The 17854-nt window shown below is 41.5% G+C and overlaps 1 protein-coding gene across 7 annotated transcripts in view; it reads left to right on the top strand.

The window, feature by feature from the left end:
• The window catches only part of zbtb47b (zinc finger and BTB domain containing 47b), a 296884-nt gene that overhangs the window by 247026 nt on the left and 32004 nt on the right, over positions 1-17854 (top strand). For all 7 annotated transcript variants that reach the window (XM_063044540.1, XM_063044543.1, XM_063044539.1 and 4 more), the window contains one exon: positions 16261-16408. In XM_063044540.1, the coding sequence (XP_062900610.1) occupies positions 16261-16408 (148 nt within the window). The remainder of the gene's footprint in view (positions 1-16260; positions 16409-17854) is intronic.

Here is a 17854-nt window from a genome sequence, read left to right as displayed (position 1 = left end):
CATACAAATGAAGGGTGCAATAGTTCATTCTAAAACCAGTGCCTAAACAATAGAGACTACAATGGGATTAGGGAGGATTTGACTAGTGTAGACTGGGAACACAGGCTATATGGTGGGACGGTTGAAGAACGGTGGAAGATTTTCAAAGAGATTTTTCACAGTGCTCAACAAAAGTATATTCTAGTTAAGAGCAAGGACAGTAAGGGTGGGGAGAGCCAGCCTTGGATAATTAAGGAAATAAAATAAGGCATCAAACTAAAAGCTCGTGCATACAAAGTCACCAAGAGTAGTGGGAAACTGGAAGGTTGGGAAAACTTTAAAAAGCAACAAAGAACCACAAAGCAAACAATAAAGAAAGGGAAGCTAGATTATGAAAATAAGCTAGCACAAAATATAAAAACATCGTAAAAGTTTTATATAAAGTGGAAAAGGGTGGCTAAAGTGAACGTAGGTCCCTTAAAGGGAGAGAAGGGGGAGTTGATATTGGGTAATGAAGAAATGGCAGAGGCTTTGAATGACTATTTTGTGTTGGTCTTCACGGTAGAGGACATGTCTAACATACCAAAGAGAGATCTAATGGATACAGTGGAAGGTGAGCACCTCGATACAACAGCTATCACTGAAGAGGTAGTGCTGAGCAAACTTGTGGGCCTGAAGTTAGATAAGTCCCCTGGTCCTGATGGAATGCACCCCAGGGTACTGAAAGAAATGGCAAAAGTTATAGTAGAGGCTTTGGTGATAATTTACCAAAATTCTTTGGACTCTGGGCAGGTCCTGGCGGATTGGAAGATGGTGAATGTCACACCACTGTTCAAAAGGGATGCAGGCAAAAGGCGAGTAGCTATAGACCAGTTAGTTCAACATCTGTAGTTGGGAAAATACTTGAAGCTACCATTGAAGAAGAAATAGCAAGGCATCTGGAAAGAAGTGGATCCATCAGGCAGACACAGCATGGATTCAGCAAAGGCAGGTCCTGTTTGACAAACTTATTGGAGTTCCTTGAGGATATAATGAGTGCAGTGGATAGAGGGAACAGATGGATGTTATTTACTTGGATTTCTTTTAGGATATAACGAGTGCAGTGGATAGAGTGAACAGATGGACTTTATTTACTTGGATTTCCAGAAGGCATTAGATAATGTGCTGCACTAAAGACTTATCCATAAGATAAGGATGCATAGAGTTGGGGATGATGTATTAGCATGGATAGAAGATTGGTTAACTAATAGAAAACAAAGAGTTGGGGTACATGGGTATTACTCTGATTGACAATATCAGTGGTGAGGGGTGTGCCACAGGGGTCGGTGCTGGGCCTGCAACTGTTCACAATATACATTAACGATCTGGAAGAGGGGACCAAATGTAGTGTATTGAAGTTTGCTGATGATACAAAGTTGAGTAGAAAAGCAAATTGTGCAGAAAATACAGAGAGTCTACAGAGAGAGATAGATAGGTTAAGTGAGTGGATGAGGGTCTGGCAGATAGAGTACAATGTTGGTTAATGTGAGTTCATCCACTTTGGAAGGAAAAATAAAAGAGCAGATTATTATTTAAATGGTAAAGATTGCAGCGCGCTGCTGTGCAGAGGGAATTGGGAGAGCTTGTGCATGAATCACAAAAGGTTGGTTTGCAGTTACAACAGGCTATCAAGAGGGCAAGTAGAATGTTGGCCTTCATTGCTAGAGGGATTGAATTTAAGAGCAGGGAGGTTATGCTGCAACTGTATAGGGTACTGGTGAGGCCGCACCTGGAGTCTTACAAGTAGTTCTGGTCTCCTTACTTGAGGAAAGATATACTGGCTTTGGAGGCGATGCAGAGAAGGTTCACCAATTTGATTCCAGAGATGAGGGGGTTAGACTACGAGGAGAGATTGAGTTGCCTGGGACTGTACTTGCTGGAATTCAGAAGAATGAGAGGAGATCTTATAGAAAGATATAAAATTATGAAATGGATAGATAAGAAGAGGCAGGTAAGTTGTTTCCACTGATAGGTGAGACTAGAACTAGGGAACATAACCTCAAGATTCAGGGGAGTAGATTTAGGATGGAGATGAGGAGGAACTGCTTTTCCCAGAGAGTGGTGAATCTGTGGAATTCTCTGCCCAATGAAGCAGTGGAGGTTACCTCAGTAAATATATTTAAGACAAGGTTGGATAGATTTTTGCATAGTAGGGGAATTAAGGGCTGTGGGGAAAAAACCAGGTAGCTGGAGATGAGTCCATGGTCAGATCAGCCATGATCTTATTGAATGGCGGAGCAGGCTTAACGGACCAGATGGCTGCCTCCTGCTCCTGTTTCTTATGTTCTAGCTGTATGGGGAAACCGCTTCTTTCTCCAGGCTGAGAGACTACTGAACTGCCTGCCACCACCTGGGTCTCATCACATACCAGGTGACCTGATAGAGGTGTATAAGATGATGAGAGGCATTGATCGTGTGGATAGTCAGAGGTTTTTTCCCAGGGCTGAAATGGTTGCCACAAGAGGACACAGGTTTAAGGTGCTGGGGAATAGGTACAGAGGAGATGTCGGATACATTTTTAAGCAGGGAGTGATGAGTGCGTGGAATGGGCTGCCGGCAACAGTGGTGAAGGCGGATACGATAGGGTCTTTTAAGAGACTTTTGGATAGGTACATGGAGCTTAGAAAAATAGAGGGCTATAGGTAAGCCTAGTAATTTCTAAGGTAGGGACATAATGGGCACAACTTTGTGGGCCGAAGGGCCTGTATTGTGCTGTAGGTTTTCTGTGTTTCTACATATGAAGCGCCAGTAACATTGTACAGTTTACTTTTTAACTTGTGTTGTAAATGAAACTTGTGTTAAATGTCAATCTTCTGGAATATTTGTTAATTTATTTGTGGTAATATTACTTCATATGTTGTGCGTACATTATATGTACTGTGCTGTGCACCTTGATCTGGAGGAATGTTGTTTCATTTGGCAAGTATATGTCTACGGTTGAATGAGAATAAACTTGAGTTTGAATTTCTGATTAGCGGTTTAAAAGGCACATTTTTGGTCCATTGGTTGCAAACTGGGTTTTACTGCCTCAGTGATTTTTGAGGATGTTGATTGAATGTATGAAACCTGTCTGTTAATCCAGAGCAGTTGAACATAACAGTAATTTTCCCTTTGTCATCATGATGAAATTTATTTGTCAGGAATGTTGTCTTTTGCTTGGCTGGAGCATTTATTCTGATTGATTAATGCAGCATTTCCTCAGAGCTTGGCATTTCCAAAGCAATGTTGTTCATGAACTGTCCCACTTCCATCAGGGAGGAGGCTAAGCGATATCCATGTCAGGACCACCAGCCTCAAAAACCGTTACTTTCCTCAAGCAGTAAGGCTGATCCACCCCTCCACACCCCCGACCACCACTACTTTATCGTCTCCTGTGCCTAGCGTCATTTCATGGACATACAGTACAATCAATTATGAGCTATCTTATGGATTTATATTTCTTGTGCTTTTTTAATTGTGATTTTTTTTTTGTGTGCTGCATCTGATCCAGAATAACAATTATTTCGTTCTTCTTTACACTTCTTTACAGGAAATTACATTGAACAATCTTGAATTTTGTATATGTGTGAGTTAGAGAGAGCCTCCTCCCTATGATGCCTCTGTTTTTGTGAATCCCTCCCTGTTTTTATTCTCTCTCTCCCCTCCAACTCTGTCTCTCTCCTCCCTCTCTCATTGCACAGTACGGGCCCTTCCACCCACGATGTTGTGCTGTCCTTTTAACCTGCTCAAAGATCAATTTAACTCTGCCCCCTCAGTTTTCTCCATGTTTCTGTTAGTAGTTTAATTAGTTCAGCACAACATCGTGGGCCGAATGGCCTGTGCGGTACTGTTCGCTATTCAAATATTTTCAGGAAGGGAGCTTGTTGAAGTCAATAAGATGCAAGTGCAAGTTTCTTTGTAATTGTCCTCACTTATAAATTACATACAAACGAATTCAGAACTATAGCCAGAGATTTAGGTGCTTACCCTCAAATAACTATGTCAAATGGTTTCTAATGGGAAGTGGAATATGGTTCTCAGCACCAAACCCCACAGCTGTGTAATATAGAAATTCAGATTCTAATCTCGGGGTTTGGATGACACGTAATGTATGCCATGTTAACTTTCAATATTTGTATCTTTCTCAACTTTTGTATTCAATTGTGGTTTACCAGTTTGCCACAACTGTGAAGCATTCTTGCAGATTACTGATTGGTAGAGAACTGATTTTGGTTTTGGTGTCTTTCTGATGTGATTTAGACCATAAAACATAACAGAATTCAACCATTTCGCCTATCTGGTATGGTCATAGTCATACTTTATTGATCTTGGGGGAAATTGGATTTTTGTTACAGTTGCTCCATAAGTAATTGCTCCACCATTCCATCATGGCTGATTTATTATCTCTTAATGCCATTCACCTGCCTTCTCCCTGTAACTTTCAACACCCTTACTAATCAAGAACCTATCAACTCCTGCTTTAAATATACCCATTCACTTGGCTGGGACAAGTCTTTTATAAATCAATTCATTTTCAGTTGTGGGTGAATTGCAGCTAATGAGGGCCTGGAAGGGGGATGTAGAAATGTGAACCTCATCTCTGCATGTTGTAGAGCTTTAGAGCAGGTATGGCAGCTCAGGGTTATCGCCCAAGGGCCCACAAAGGGTTCATGTCTAGGCTCCCAAGGAATGTGTTCTTTGCACCACGCACAAAGTTCTGGAAAAACTCAGCGGGTCACGCAGCATCTATGTAGCCCACAGTCCTTCCTGTTTCATGTTTCACCCTGCACCTCCAAAAAGATTTAATTGCTAAGTATTTCTTGAGCTCCAAGACACCACCCACCCAGTAAACTAATTCCCTTCTGGAAAGCACTATAGGGATAGTAAACAAAAACTTCCAATTTTTATTAATATTATATAAATTGCATAAATAAAAATACAAGTAATACAAATTATATTTAAATCACAGTATCCCATATTCCATATCAATCATGTAGGAAAAAAAGATTGAATTATGAAATAAAATAAAATAATTTTATTTTATTTTTAAAAATCTACCCCCACTACCAAAATGAGCTGGTTGGTAAAAAAAAAAGAAAAAAAACTTTATCATATAATATTATAATAATGGCTCAGATCCATACTTTAATAACAGTTCAAAGATTATGAAAATAACTCAGAAAGGGTCCCCATAACATTAGAAAATCATGTTTAGAATCAGAAATCGAACAACGAATCTTCTCTAGATCAAGGCACAACATAACATCAGACAGCCATTGAACACGAGTGGGCGGGGTGGCCTCCTTCCACTTGAGCAAGATCATCCTCCTGGCCATAAGAGACATAAAGGTCAATACCCGCAAATTAGATGGCTTCAATTTTGTAACACTATCCTCAACAATACCAAACAAGGCAGTCACAGAATTGGGCTTATAACTAACATTGAAAAGTACAGAAAAGGTTTGAAATACATCTTTCCAAAATTTTTCAAAGCTCGGACATGTCCAAAACATATGAATTAGTGTGGCCACTCCATTAATACATCTATCACAGTAAGGGGAAATATCTGCATAGAAACGAGAGAGCTTGTCTTTAGACATATGAACCTTATGTACCACTTTGAATTATAATAAGAATGACGAGCACATAATGATGAAGAATTAATCAATTTTAAAATAATCTTGCAGCTAGCTCTCTTCAGATATGAAAATCTGTAAATCCTTTTCCCCGTCTCCTTTAATTTTATCTAAAGAGGCCTTTTTCATTCCTAGCAGCAGACCATAAATGTAAGATATTGAATCGTTGTCAAAGGGTTTCAGATTTAAAATTGTATATTATATTCTTATCTGGACTTGCAGGAAATGTATGTAATTGAGATTTTTAAAAATCTCTAATCTGTAAGTATTGAAAAAAGTGGGTATTGGAAAGGTTAAATTTCATTGAAAGTTGCACAAAAGAAGAGAGATTCCCTCCATCAGACAAATCCTGAAATCGTTTAACACCCAATCTGTCCCACTATTTAAAAGATAAGTCAATTAAAGATGGTTTAAAAAAACAATTAGAAAAGGTGGGACTTGAGAGGGAGAATCTCAATAAACCAAAATGTTTTCTAAACTGAAACCAAGTCCTCAAAGTATGTTTGACCACCATATTATCAGTTAGTTTATTTAAAGATGAAGGAAACGAGGATCCAAGTAAAGAAATAATGGAAAATTTCATAACAGAGTTGACTTCCAAAGAAACCCATATAGGGCAATTCTCATGGTTAATGACCATATTTCGTATATTATCTGTCCAATAATATTACCTAAAATTGGGTAAGGCAAAGCTTCCATTCTCTTTAGTTTTTTGAAGGTGAGCTTTATTTATACAAGGTTTTTTTATTTTTCCATGTATAGGAAGAAAGAATTGAATCCAAAGGGTCAAAAAAAGATTTAGGAATAAAAACAGGCACGGCTTGAAAAAAGTATATAAATTTAGGTAAGATATTCATTTTAATAGAATTAATTCGGCCAATCAGTGATAAAGAGAGAGGCGACACCACAGCAAGTTCCTAATACATGCAAGTATACCCTATCCTCGTTATATGCAGGGGATACATTCCTCGAAGTCGATGCATAATGTGAAAATGCATAATGTGAATAATTATTTAAATGGAGAAAATAGGAATGTGTTCTGGAGGGCTTCCTAAGTATGTTTTATCTGTAATTTATTCACATTTTCATACCAATACAAGGCACCACAAGGCAACATTCGTATTATATTTCATCAATTTAAGGTAATTTGCACTGTAATAAATCATAGAAAGTTAACACACTAGGGTGTACAGTACTCATCAGTGGCAGGTGTGTTCGCTCTGGGAGATGAGTGGTTGTGGTGTCGGGCAGCTTTACATGGATGAGGTGGATGGTTGTATGTCGTCAGGATCATCAAGGACAGCAAGGGGTGAAGGAAGACTCACAGAACTCTCAGTACTGTGGGCAGCAGGAGATGACACCGGTTTGAAGAAAGTGGTGAGGGTTGTTTGCTTGGCAGCTTTTTGTTTTTCAGCATAAATTTGCTTTTGGGGAAGAAGACTTGACTGCAGGGGACAACTGAAATGCTGACTCCGTTCTAAACTTGGGTCCATGTCCATAGCCATTTGTGCCAAGTGTTCCACAGCCTTAAAAAAATTCTGCCAGTTGCTTCACCGTAAAATCCTTCACCTGCAACTTGACACTTCCTTCTTCATCATTATCACCTTCAGTCTGAGTTAAACGCAGAAGGTCATCCACACTTAATTCTTCATCATGAGAATCCAGGAGTTCTACCACGTCAGCAGTCTCGAGATCTGAGAATCCCTCCCCACCAATTTTACGGCCCAGGGCCACACCATCCTGGACAGCTGCAGTGAAGGCAGGAAACCCCTTGAGGGTGTGCACACACTCCGCCCAAATTGATTTCCACGCTCCATTGAAAGGCTTCTTACTCAAACCCTTAAGAGCACGGGGGTTTAGTGAATGGTAAACTAAGAGGGGCTTCGTCTTACAGTCTCCTTCAGCATTGGAACACATAAGCAAAGTCAATCTCTCCTTTGCTGCCTTGAAACCTGACGCAGTTTTTTTCATCCTTGCTTATGTAAGTGCGTTTCAGCATACGCTTCCAAAAAAGCCTGGTCTCGTCTGCATTGAACACCTGCTTTGGTGTGATGCCTAACTTAGCTATCATAGCCTGCAACTACACAGGGTAGCGTCCCAGAGCTGTGTTACCTTCACCTGACGCCGCTCTGTTTTTTCAAGTGTTAAAGCGGTTCTCTGCTGCTTGGCTGATGACCCAGGACTTGACATTGGACGTTTAGGAGGCATAGTTAAATATCACAAAATCACTGCACCATAGGTAAAAGCAACAAAAGTTTAAGAGCACAAGATTGCACATCCACACATTGCCAAAACCAATGCGAGACTGGCAGGAGTGAGACTGTGAGGCGTTCACACGTGACTTGTATTGGCGGGAAAGCAGTGCTCCTCGCATAACTGAATTTTGGACGCATATAAGGAGACATTGGTAGAAATAGGTTCCTCGCATAACTGTGAATCAGCATTGTCTGAAGATGCATATAACGAGGATAGGGTATATACAATCTGTGGTCATTTTATCAGGTGTGATCTTCTGCTGCTGTAGCCCATCCACTTCAAGGTTCAATGTGTTGTGAGTTCAGAGATGCTCTTCCAAACATCACAGTTGTATCACATGGTTATTTGAGTTACGGTTGCCTTCCTATTAGCTTGAATCAGTTTGGTCGTTCTCCTCTGACCTTTCTCATTAACAAGACAGGTTTTGTCCACAGAATTGCTGTTCATTGGATTTTTTTTTTTGTTTTTCGCACCTTTTTTTGTAAACTCTGGAGACTATTCTGTGTGAAAATCCCAGGAGGTCAGCAGTTTCTGAGAAAACTAAAGAAATTTGGCCTGTCCCCTAAAACCCTCACTAATTTTTATAGATGCACCGTAGAAAGCAGTCTTCTAGGGTGGATCACAACCTGGTATGGAGGTTGTCCTGTCCAAGACCAGAAGAAGCTGCGGAAGATCGTGAACATGGCGCAGCACATCACACAAACCAATCTTCTGTCCTTGGACTCACTTTACACCGCACGCTGTCGGAGCAGTGCTGCCAGGATAATCAAGGACACGACCCACCCAGCCAACACACTCTTCGTCCCTCTTCCCTCCGGGAGAAGGCTTAGGAGCTTGAAGACTCATACGGCCAGGTTTGGGAACAGCTTCTTTCCAACTGTGATAAGACTGCTGAACGGACCCTGACCCGGATCTGGGCCGTACCCTCCAAATATCCCGATCTGCCTCTCTGTTTTTTTGCACTACCTTACTTCCCATTTTTTATTTTCTATATATGATTTATAATTTAAATTTTTAATATTTACTAATTTTTGCTATTTTTAATATTTAATATTTGTAATCCAGGGAGCGGGAAGCGCAGAATCAAATATCGCTGTGATGATTGTACGTTCTAGTACCAATTGTTTGCCGACAATAAAGTATAAAGTAAAGTTTCTGAGATACTCAAACCACCCCTTCTGGCACCAACAATCATTCCACAGTCAGTCACTTAGATACCATTTCTTCCCCATTCTGATGTTTGGTCTGAACAACTGATTTTATTTGTTATGTTTATTATTTAGTGTTGCGTTTGTTATGTTATGATTGCACTGCTCCTGAGAAATGCTGTCTCATTCTGCCCTGCAGAGCTGATGTACGGTTAGAATGACAATAAAGTTTTTTGAATCTTGAAGCGATTGACCAGGTCTACATACTTTTATGCATTGAGTTGCTGCTAGATGTTTATCTGATTAGATACCTGCATTAACAAGCAGGTTTACTGGTGTACCTAATAAAGTGGCTTCTGAGTGTATCTGACAAATGAAGTATATCGTCAATCCTTGAAGAGCTAGGCATGAAATAACATATTTATTAGCAATAAGTACACAGCACTGCTGCACTGGAGTCACCAGAGTAGACCATTTTGTTCAATTGGATTGGCATGTTTATAGTGTGCTATGTAGCAGACCCAGAATTTAACAATCCCACACCATCTACTTTTGCTGGGATCTTGACCCCATGAAATGCATTTCCCAATCTCCAGCTGCCCTTTGGGATTTTTAAAAATGTTATTTTAAACCAATGTCTATTATTTTTGAGCACTCAGTTTGTGGTACATTCAATCATTCCTATGTTCCCAAAAATAACCTGTTATTTTGTCTCAGCATATGCTTTGCACCCTTAAACAACTTGGGAGAAAAGCAAAGGTGTTTGGATTTTTGAAAACTAAGTCAAATTGTTAGACTGGGATTGCATTTTGTTGGGGCAAGTCTTTAAATGCCTGCTTACTTGGTACTTTCAACATGGTGCTGACTCACAAATCAGCGTCTTAAAAGTACACTTCAAGGTAGCTTAGTGCTTAGGATAATGCTTCATAGCACTGTCTGTAGGAGTGGAGTTCAATTCCCACTGCTGACTAAAGGGGTATGTACGTTCTTCCCATGAGCACGTCGATCTCCTCTGGTTGCTCCAATATTCTCCCACATTCCAAAGATGTTCGGTTAGTGTTAGTTGTGGCCATGATGTATTGGTGCTGGCAGCATGGTGATGCTTGTGTGCTGCCCAGCACTACCCTTGCTCACTTGGCTTGATGCATATGGTGCATTTCAATGTACAGGTCACAAGTAAAGATAATCTAATCTAAATATACTGCCTTGAAATTCTCTTTTTCCCTCAAATGATCAACCAGGTCAGCACTTACTAAAAGTTAATACATGACCTTGCTCCAGTTCTGTTCTCCCCTCCAAAGTTATGTTGCTTTGCATGAGTACTCAACCCTCCACTTGTCCATCTCTGCTCTCCTACAGATCTCAACCTCTGTCCTCCTTCAGTTCACCTTGTCACTCTTCCACTTCCCAAGTAGAACAGCCATTCTGCTGCAAGTGATCTAGCACAACCTCTTAAAGACTTATCAGCTCATCTTCTGAAAGAGTTTCTCTTGTTATATTTGGCCAGTACGAACTGAAGGGCCCGACTTTGTCAGTTGACTGACTTCTCTCTCTTTTATCTGAGTTACATTTTATTAGCGTTGTATATTTGTGGAGTAAGAAGTTCAAATTAAATTTATTATCAATGTATATTTATGTCACCGTAGACTACCTTGAGATTCATTTTCTTGCAGGCATTTAAGGAAAATAAAGATATGTGATAGAATTTATGAAAAACTATAAGAAAGACTGACAAACAACCAAATGTGCAAAAAGACAAACTGTACAAAAAAATACTGAGAGCATGAATTGTAGAGTCCTTGAAGGTGTGTCTATAGGTTGTGAAATCAATTCATTGTTGGGGTGAGTGAGCTATTCACTCTGGTGCAGGAGCCTAATAGTTATTGGGCAATAACTGTTGCTGAACCTAGTGGTGTGGGATAATCTCGGGATCCTATACTTCCTTCCCCATATTAGAAAAGAGAAGAAAGCATGGCCAGGGTGGGGGGGTTTCTTTCTTGTTCCAGCACTCCTTGTAGATCTGCCCAGTGGGGGCAGGGGGTTGGGAAGGTGGTGTGGAGGGCTTTGCTTGTGATCTTCTGGGCTGTGTCCACCACTCAAATTTCTAACAAATTAAATGCACTGCTGTGTCTTTGTGATGGCAGTTACATGTTGGTCCCAGGACAGATCCTCTGATATTCATAATACCAAGGAATTTAAAGTTACTGACCCTCTCCACCTCCGATTTCCTAATGAAGACTAACTCATGGACTTCTAGATTCTTCCTCCTGTAGTCAATGGAAAATTTAAATATAAATAGCAAACTAAAGACTTCACAATGAGACTGGTTTTCCCTCATTTAGAGATATACAGGAGACATGGTTTGTTGTGCTGGTGCCCCAGCACATTTTACTGCATCCCACTTCGTCAAGTTTTCAACCGCTGTTGCTAAAAAGAATGAGACTTTGAGATCCCTGTGTTGGCGTGCTGTTTGCTAAATGGAGGAAGTTTGATGTATTTTCCTGCGGTCTTGAGGTTATGTAAAATTACCGGTGATTATGCTGTAAAACAGACAAAAGTGAGGAGCTTTGATTGTGTGCCTGAGCTACATGGCACTAGAAAATGGGCCTTTACTTCTCTATAGACTGACTGCCTGGCTGGAGCGAAGAACCAGGTCGGGTTCTTCTGAGCATAAGATGTGGACATGCTTTGTTGGTGTCAGAATGTGTGGTGATACTTGAGGGCTGCCCCCAGCACAACCTCAGGTGTGATGGTTGTCAAAGCAAGCTGCACATTTCACTGTTTGTTCCAACGTAGATAAGATAAATAAAGCTCAATCTTGAATAATGAGTCTGTCAATGATACTCACTGTTTGGGTGCACGTGGAAGGTTAGGGATGTATTTAAAGACCTAGAAGTTCAAGGAAAGAAACTTAAGCAGTATTGGAAATAGATTTGTTCTTGTAGGATATCTGAGACTTTCTTCAGAGTGTATGAGTCCGAGAGGTTTTTGGAAAATCGTGAAATGTAGATCTGGTGAATGGTCATGGTTTATCTCCCCTAGAGTCTCTGCCTAGAGCAGGGGTTTCGAACCTTTTTATGCCATGGACCCCTACCATTAACCGAGGGGTCTGTGGACCCCAGGTTGGGAACCCCTGGACTAGAGGGTAAAGGTTTAAAGTGAGAGGGTGAACAACTTGGAAGGGATGTCAGGAGCAACTTTTTCCACACAGAGTAGTAGGTATATGGGACGAGCTGCCAGGAGAAGTGGTAGAGACTGGTACAATTACAACATTTTAAAGGCGTCCGGACAGGTTCACGGATAAAAAATGTTAAGAGGGCCTGTGAGTCACAATAAGATGGACTCTTGACCTCGCAATCTACCTTGTAATGACCTTGCACCTTACACGCTACCTGCCCTACACTTTTTCTGTAGGTGTTATACTTTATTCTGCATTCTGTGTTGTTCTCATTGCTACTATCAGGGAAGTGATACAGAAGTCTGAACACCAGCACTCAGTGATTTAGGAATGGCTTCTCCTCCCCTGCTATTGGTCCATGAACTCGTCAACTCTACCTCACTATTTTGAATTTTGCTCTTTTTGCACTATTTATGTATTTCTTACTGTAAGCTATAGCAATTGCTCTGTACTGCTGCCACAAAACAAGTTTCAAGACCTATGTTAGCGATAATAAACCTGATTCCTATTTTACCTTGTACTACCTCAATGCACTGTGCAGTGATTTGATCTGTTTGAACAGTGTGCAAGTATTCACTGGACCCCAACAACAATAATAACCCAATTCCAAGGATAATGGAACCAACCACCCCATGCAACATTCACAATAGTGAGACCAGTTACACCCAAGACTGACTGGCAGGCCCTGTAAAGTCTATTCAATGGAAGTACATCGAAACCCAGCACAAGGAACTCCAACCTTCAACCCTCGCTCCTTCCCCATCTGAGAAGCGATCTGTGGTTCCCACAAAAGGCTCATTAGTCATCTCAGAAAATACAGAACTGGAGGGGAAGGAAGTGATTGTTAACCCAAAACGCCCCCTTAAAAAGGGAAGGTACTTCATGAAGTGAATCTAACTTGTGATTTTTTTTTTGAGATTCTGTATGCAAATTTTTTGAAGAAATTACGTTTTCTATTTGTAGCATGTTTCAGAGGCTTCATTTGGCAGTATGCATCTGTCCAGTTAAATGACAATAAACTTGAACTTTGAAGAGAATCAGTGGCTCTGGAGCTGAGAAAGTTTTCTCATCTTCTGTTGACTAGTTGGCTGCAGTGGTTAGTAGAAATTTCATTATCAATGCATTGTGTAGCAGCAAAATGAGACTCGGGTGTGATCCTGACCTCTAGTGCAGTCTTGTGTTGAGTTCCTGTGACCGCCTGGGTCGCTCCTGGCGCACGGCTTTAACCCACATCCTCAAGACATGCTGGTAGGCTTCTGTGAATTACTCCTGGTGTAGGCGGTTGGCAGGTAGATTTGGGAAGAGGACCTGGTTGATGATGGGCATGTAAGGGAAAAAAATAGGTTGCCAAGAAATAAAAGGGATAAGACTGAAGAGAATGTTCTTTGAGTAGCACTGGCTTAGTGGCATGAGAAATACGAGTTTGACAGGGACTGCGAGAGATGACCTGTCTGTTGGCTTATTCATTCATTATTTAGTATCTGCAGAAGGTCAGCTGGAAGTCCAGAATAGACAATAGGTGCAGGAGTAGGCCATTCGGCCCTTCGAGCCAGCACTGCCATTCACTGTGATCATGACAAATCTCAAGGCAAGGCAAGAAGTCAAGGCAAATCTCTCGAAGTCCACTAGGGAAGTTGAAAGCCCAGTGTCTGCGAGTCTGAGTTCACTGGAGGTTGAAGACAGCCTGTCCTGGGGTTAGATGACATTGTATCTGCGTGGGAGGGAAGGAGGAATGGGCTTGTTATGTTGCTTGTGTTTTGTGTTGTTCTGCTGTGCTTTGTGGGCACACTGAGTTGGCACTGGCATGTGTGGCAGCATTTGCAGGCTTTCCCCAGCTCATCCTTGAGTGCAATGGTTGTTAATGCAAAGTACGTGTTTCATGGTATGTTTGATTGTAAGTAAAGGCATCTGTTAGTCTTGCGAGACCATGGATCTGCGCCTGGAAAGTCTTCACTCTCCAGGGCGCAGGCCTGGGCAAGGTTGTATGGAAGACCAGCAGTTGCCCATGCTGCAAGTCTCCCCTCTCCACGAGACCAATGTTGTCCAAGGGAAGGGCATTAGGACCCATACAGCTTGGCACCAGTGTCATCGCAGAGCAATGTGTGATTAAGTGCCTTGCTCAAGGACACAACACATGGTGCCTTGTCTGGGGCTCGAACTCATGACCTTCAGGTCGCTAGTCCAATGCCCTAACCACTTGGCCACGTGTTTGATGTACATGTGATAAACTAGTGAATATGAATCATTCCTGAGGATATTGCCCTCTACTAGCTCGTTTCCCAAAATCACTGTTTTTTCACCAAAGTGAGCAAATTGAAAAACTTTTGAACTCCACATATGAAACGCGGGATTAGCATCAAATCTCACTTCCTTGATTGTAGTACTGTGCAGTCCTAACTACAAATTGACAACATTGAGAAATATCGTCAGTCCTCCTTCTGACTGATTCACTTGTCTTATAGTTGATTCCTGAGGTCCCACATTTTCAGACCTAGGGCAAAATAATGATTTCATAAACTCCCAAAGCTACATCGTGTTTCCAAATGGATTCATACTCTTAAAGGTTGCATATGTAGTGAGTTATGAAAGTGTTTATTTCAGAGGAGAGAGAGGAATCTTTGCAACATCGTGTGTTTATGAGAGAGAGAGAGAGAGACCACAATTGAGCAGTACAGGGATGGAATTCAAACCACTTGCTGCTTGTATACATTTTGGTTTCGGGCACATAGAGTTATTGAGCACTACAGCTCGGAAGCAGGCCCTTCAACCCATCTAGCCTGTGCTAAACCACTACTCTGCTTAGTCCCATCGGCCAGCAGCTGGACCACAGCAAAATAGTGAGGTCGTGTTCACGGAGCATTCGTATATCTGATGGTGGAAGGGAGGAAGGTGTTTCTGAAACGTAACATGCATGTCTTTGGGCTTTTGTACCTCCTTGCTGATGATGGTAATGAGAAGATTAATTAACAAGTGTAATTAATATCTGGAGTGGCAGCTGAAGGGGAGTAGTGGAAATGAAAATTCATTGCGGGGTAAATTCAGGTGAAAATTGGGTGCAGGGTAACAAGGGGTAGTGGGTACTGAAGGGCAATGGGGACCACTGGAATCTATGGAAAGGATGAATTGCTCTGTAAAATTCAGCTCTTATCAGTATTTTTACTGAATAATCTTTCAAGATCACGCACTTCATTTGAGATGCATGAAACCCTTGTCAAAATAGCTTTTAATAATTTATAAATTGCAGTACTTTGGGTTGATAACTTAGGAATTTTCCTCAGCTGTACATCAGAATCAGTTTTACTATCACGGACATACATATGCCATGAAATTTCTTGTTTTGTGGCAGCAGAATTGTGCAAGACATGTAGCGTTTTTGTAAGTTACAATAAAGTTACAATAAAAAGTCAAATTAAATAGTGTAAAAGAGGAGTAGTGAAGTAGTGTGCATGAGGTACATGGAACATTTGGAAGTGGGATGGAGGAGGAGAAGAAGAAGCTGTAACAAAAATTGTTGTGTGTGTATCTACCCTTCCTGGTGATAGTAATGACAAAATACATGTTCCAGCCGGTGAGGGTCCTAAATGATGGATGCCACCTTCTTGAGGCAATGCATTTTGAAGTTGTCTTTGATGGTGGAGCCACTTGTGCCTGTGACGAAGCTGGCTGTGTCTACAACCCTCTGCAGCCTCTTTCCATCCTGTGCATTGGGGCCTCCACACCAGACAGTGATGCCACTAGTCAGAATGCTGTCCACCGTACATTTGTAGAAATTTGCTAGAAGCTTTGGGCATGTACCAGATCTGGTCAAACTCCTAATGAAGTCTAGTGGCTGGTGTGCTTTCTTCATAATTGCATCCAATGGTTAGGTCAGACTTAAAATATGTACGACATAGAGTGTTTAAAGTAATCAGTGTTGCATCAGGCATTGGGAACTACCTGAGCCAGCATACAAAGTAAAGTGTTCTCTATTTCGATTTTTGCCAATCCTGAATAATTTTGGTTATGATTTATTTTAAACAAATGATTCCTCTGTTCTATATTTCAGTGCGTCACCTGTGGGAAGGCATTTAAGAAGCTTTGGTCCCTTCATGAGCACAATAAAATAGTCCATGGTTACGCTGAGAAAAAGTTCTCGTGTGAAATCTGCGAAAAAAAATTTTACACAATGGCCCACGTCAGAAAACACATGGTTGGTAAGTGCATTAAATCATTGATGAATCAGTTACAAAGGCTGGCACTGTAGCATACTGGTTAGCATAACACTTTTCCAGCCCCAGCAACCCAGGTTCAATTGCGCCACTGTCTGCAAGGATTCGGTACGTTTCCTCCCACATTCCAAAGCTGTACAGGTTAGGGTTAGTGTGGTTGTGTTATGTTGGCACCGGAAACATGGCAACACTTGCAGGCTGCCCCCAGCACATGCTCAGACGGTGTTGGCTGTTGATGCAATGTGCATGTGACAAATAAAGCCAGTCTTCAATCTTCGTTAATTTTCAGTAAACGCCAAATGGAATTAAACAAATTGGAAAAGTATTTGTGAGCACAGTTCTTCTGTAATAGTGGCCTCTAATCATATGGTGCATGAAATGCACCCTTGGGGACTTCCTTGTGGTAATAACAAACAAATTTTCATTCAAAGCTGCACAAGGACCTATAAAGCAAATAGATTATACAATGTGCAGTATCTGTTTAGTGAGTGTTCTCTTGCTCCTTTGACAGTACTCTTCAATCCTCAGCTGTCTCCATAAACTTTGAATCAAATTGCCTTCTCCACCTCATTTCCCTAATGAAGACTGGCTTCCTCCTCCTCCAGTATATAATCATTTCTTTGGTTTTGCTGACATTGAGTGAGAGGTTCTTGCTGTGGCACCACGTGACCAGATTTTCAATCTCCCTCCTGTATGCTGATTTTTTTTTAAACGAGAAAGAATGCAATTAGAAGCGAAAGAGAAAGGTCATTTTGGGTTCTGCTGTAAAAATGGACACTTTAGTGTGCTTCAATAGAAGGCATGCAGTAAGGACTGGGACAGAAAACACAGTGAGTAATGTGTGGTTACTGTGGAAATGCTGAAATCTGTTGTTAAGAGGAGCATATGTAGCTGTTGGGCCTGGGATGTTAGGAGGAGGAAAGGGGAGGTATCTGTGGTGGTACTGTTGTGTTAATGACTCTATGACTCTGGGTGAGGTGAGGGAGTTAGAAAAAGCACACTGTGGTGATAGGGGATTCATTAGTTAGAGGAACGGACAGGAGGTTCTGTGGGCAAGTACGAGACTCCTGGATGGTATGTTGCCTCACGGGTGCCAGGGCCTGGGACGTCTCTGATCGAGTCCTCAGCATTCTTAAGCGGGAGGGTGAACAGAGAGAGGTCGTGGTCCATGTAGGTACCACTGATGTGGGTAGGATAAGTGATGAGGTTCTGCATAGGGAGTTCAGGGAGTCAGATGCTAAGTTAAAGGGCAGGACCCCCAGGGTTGTGATCTCAGGATTGCTGCCTGTGCCATGTGCTAGTGAGGCCAGAACTAAGAATATTATACAGTTTAATATGTGGCTAAGGAGTTGGTGTAGGAGGGAGAGCATAAGATTTTTGGATCATTGGGCTCTCTTCCAGGGAAGGTGGGACCTGTACAGAAGGGACGAT

The sequence above is a fragment of the Mobula hypostoma genome, chromosome 3 (genome assembly GCF_963921235.1).
Source record: "Mobula hypostoma chromosome 3, sMobHyp1.1, whole genome shotgun sequence".
Lineage (NCBI taxonomy): Eukaryota > Metazoa > Chordata > Chondrichthyes > Myliobatiformes > Myliobatidae > Mobula > Mobula hypostoma.
The sequence above is the reverse complement of the archived record's forward strand: the minus strand, read 5'-3'. Positions and strand labels throughout refer to the sequence as shown.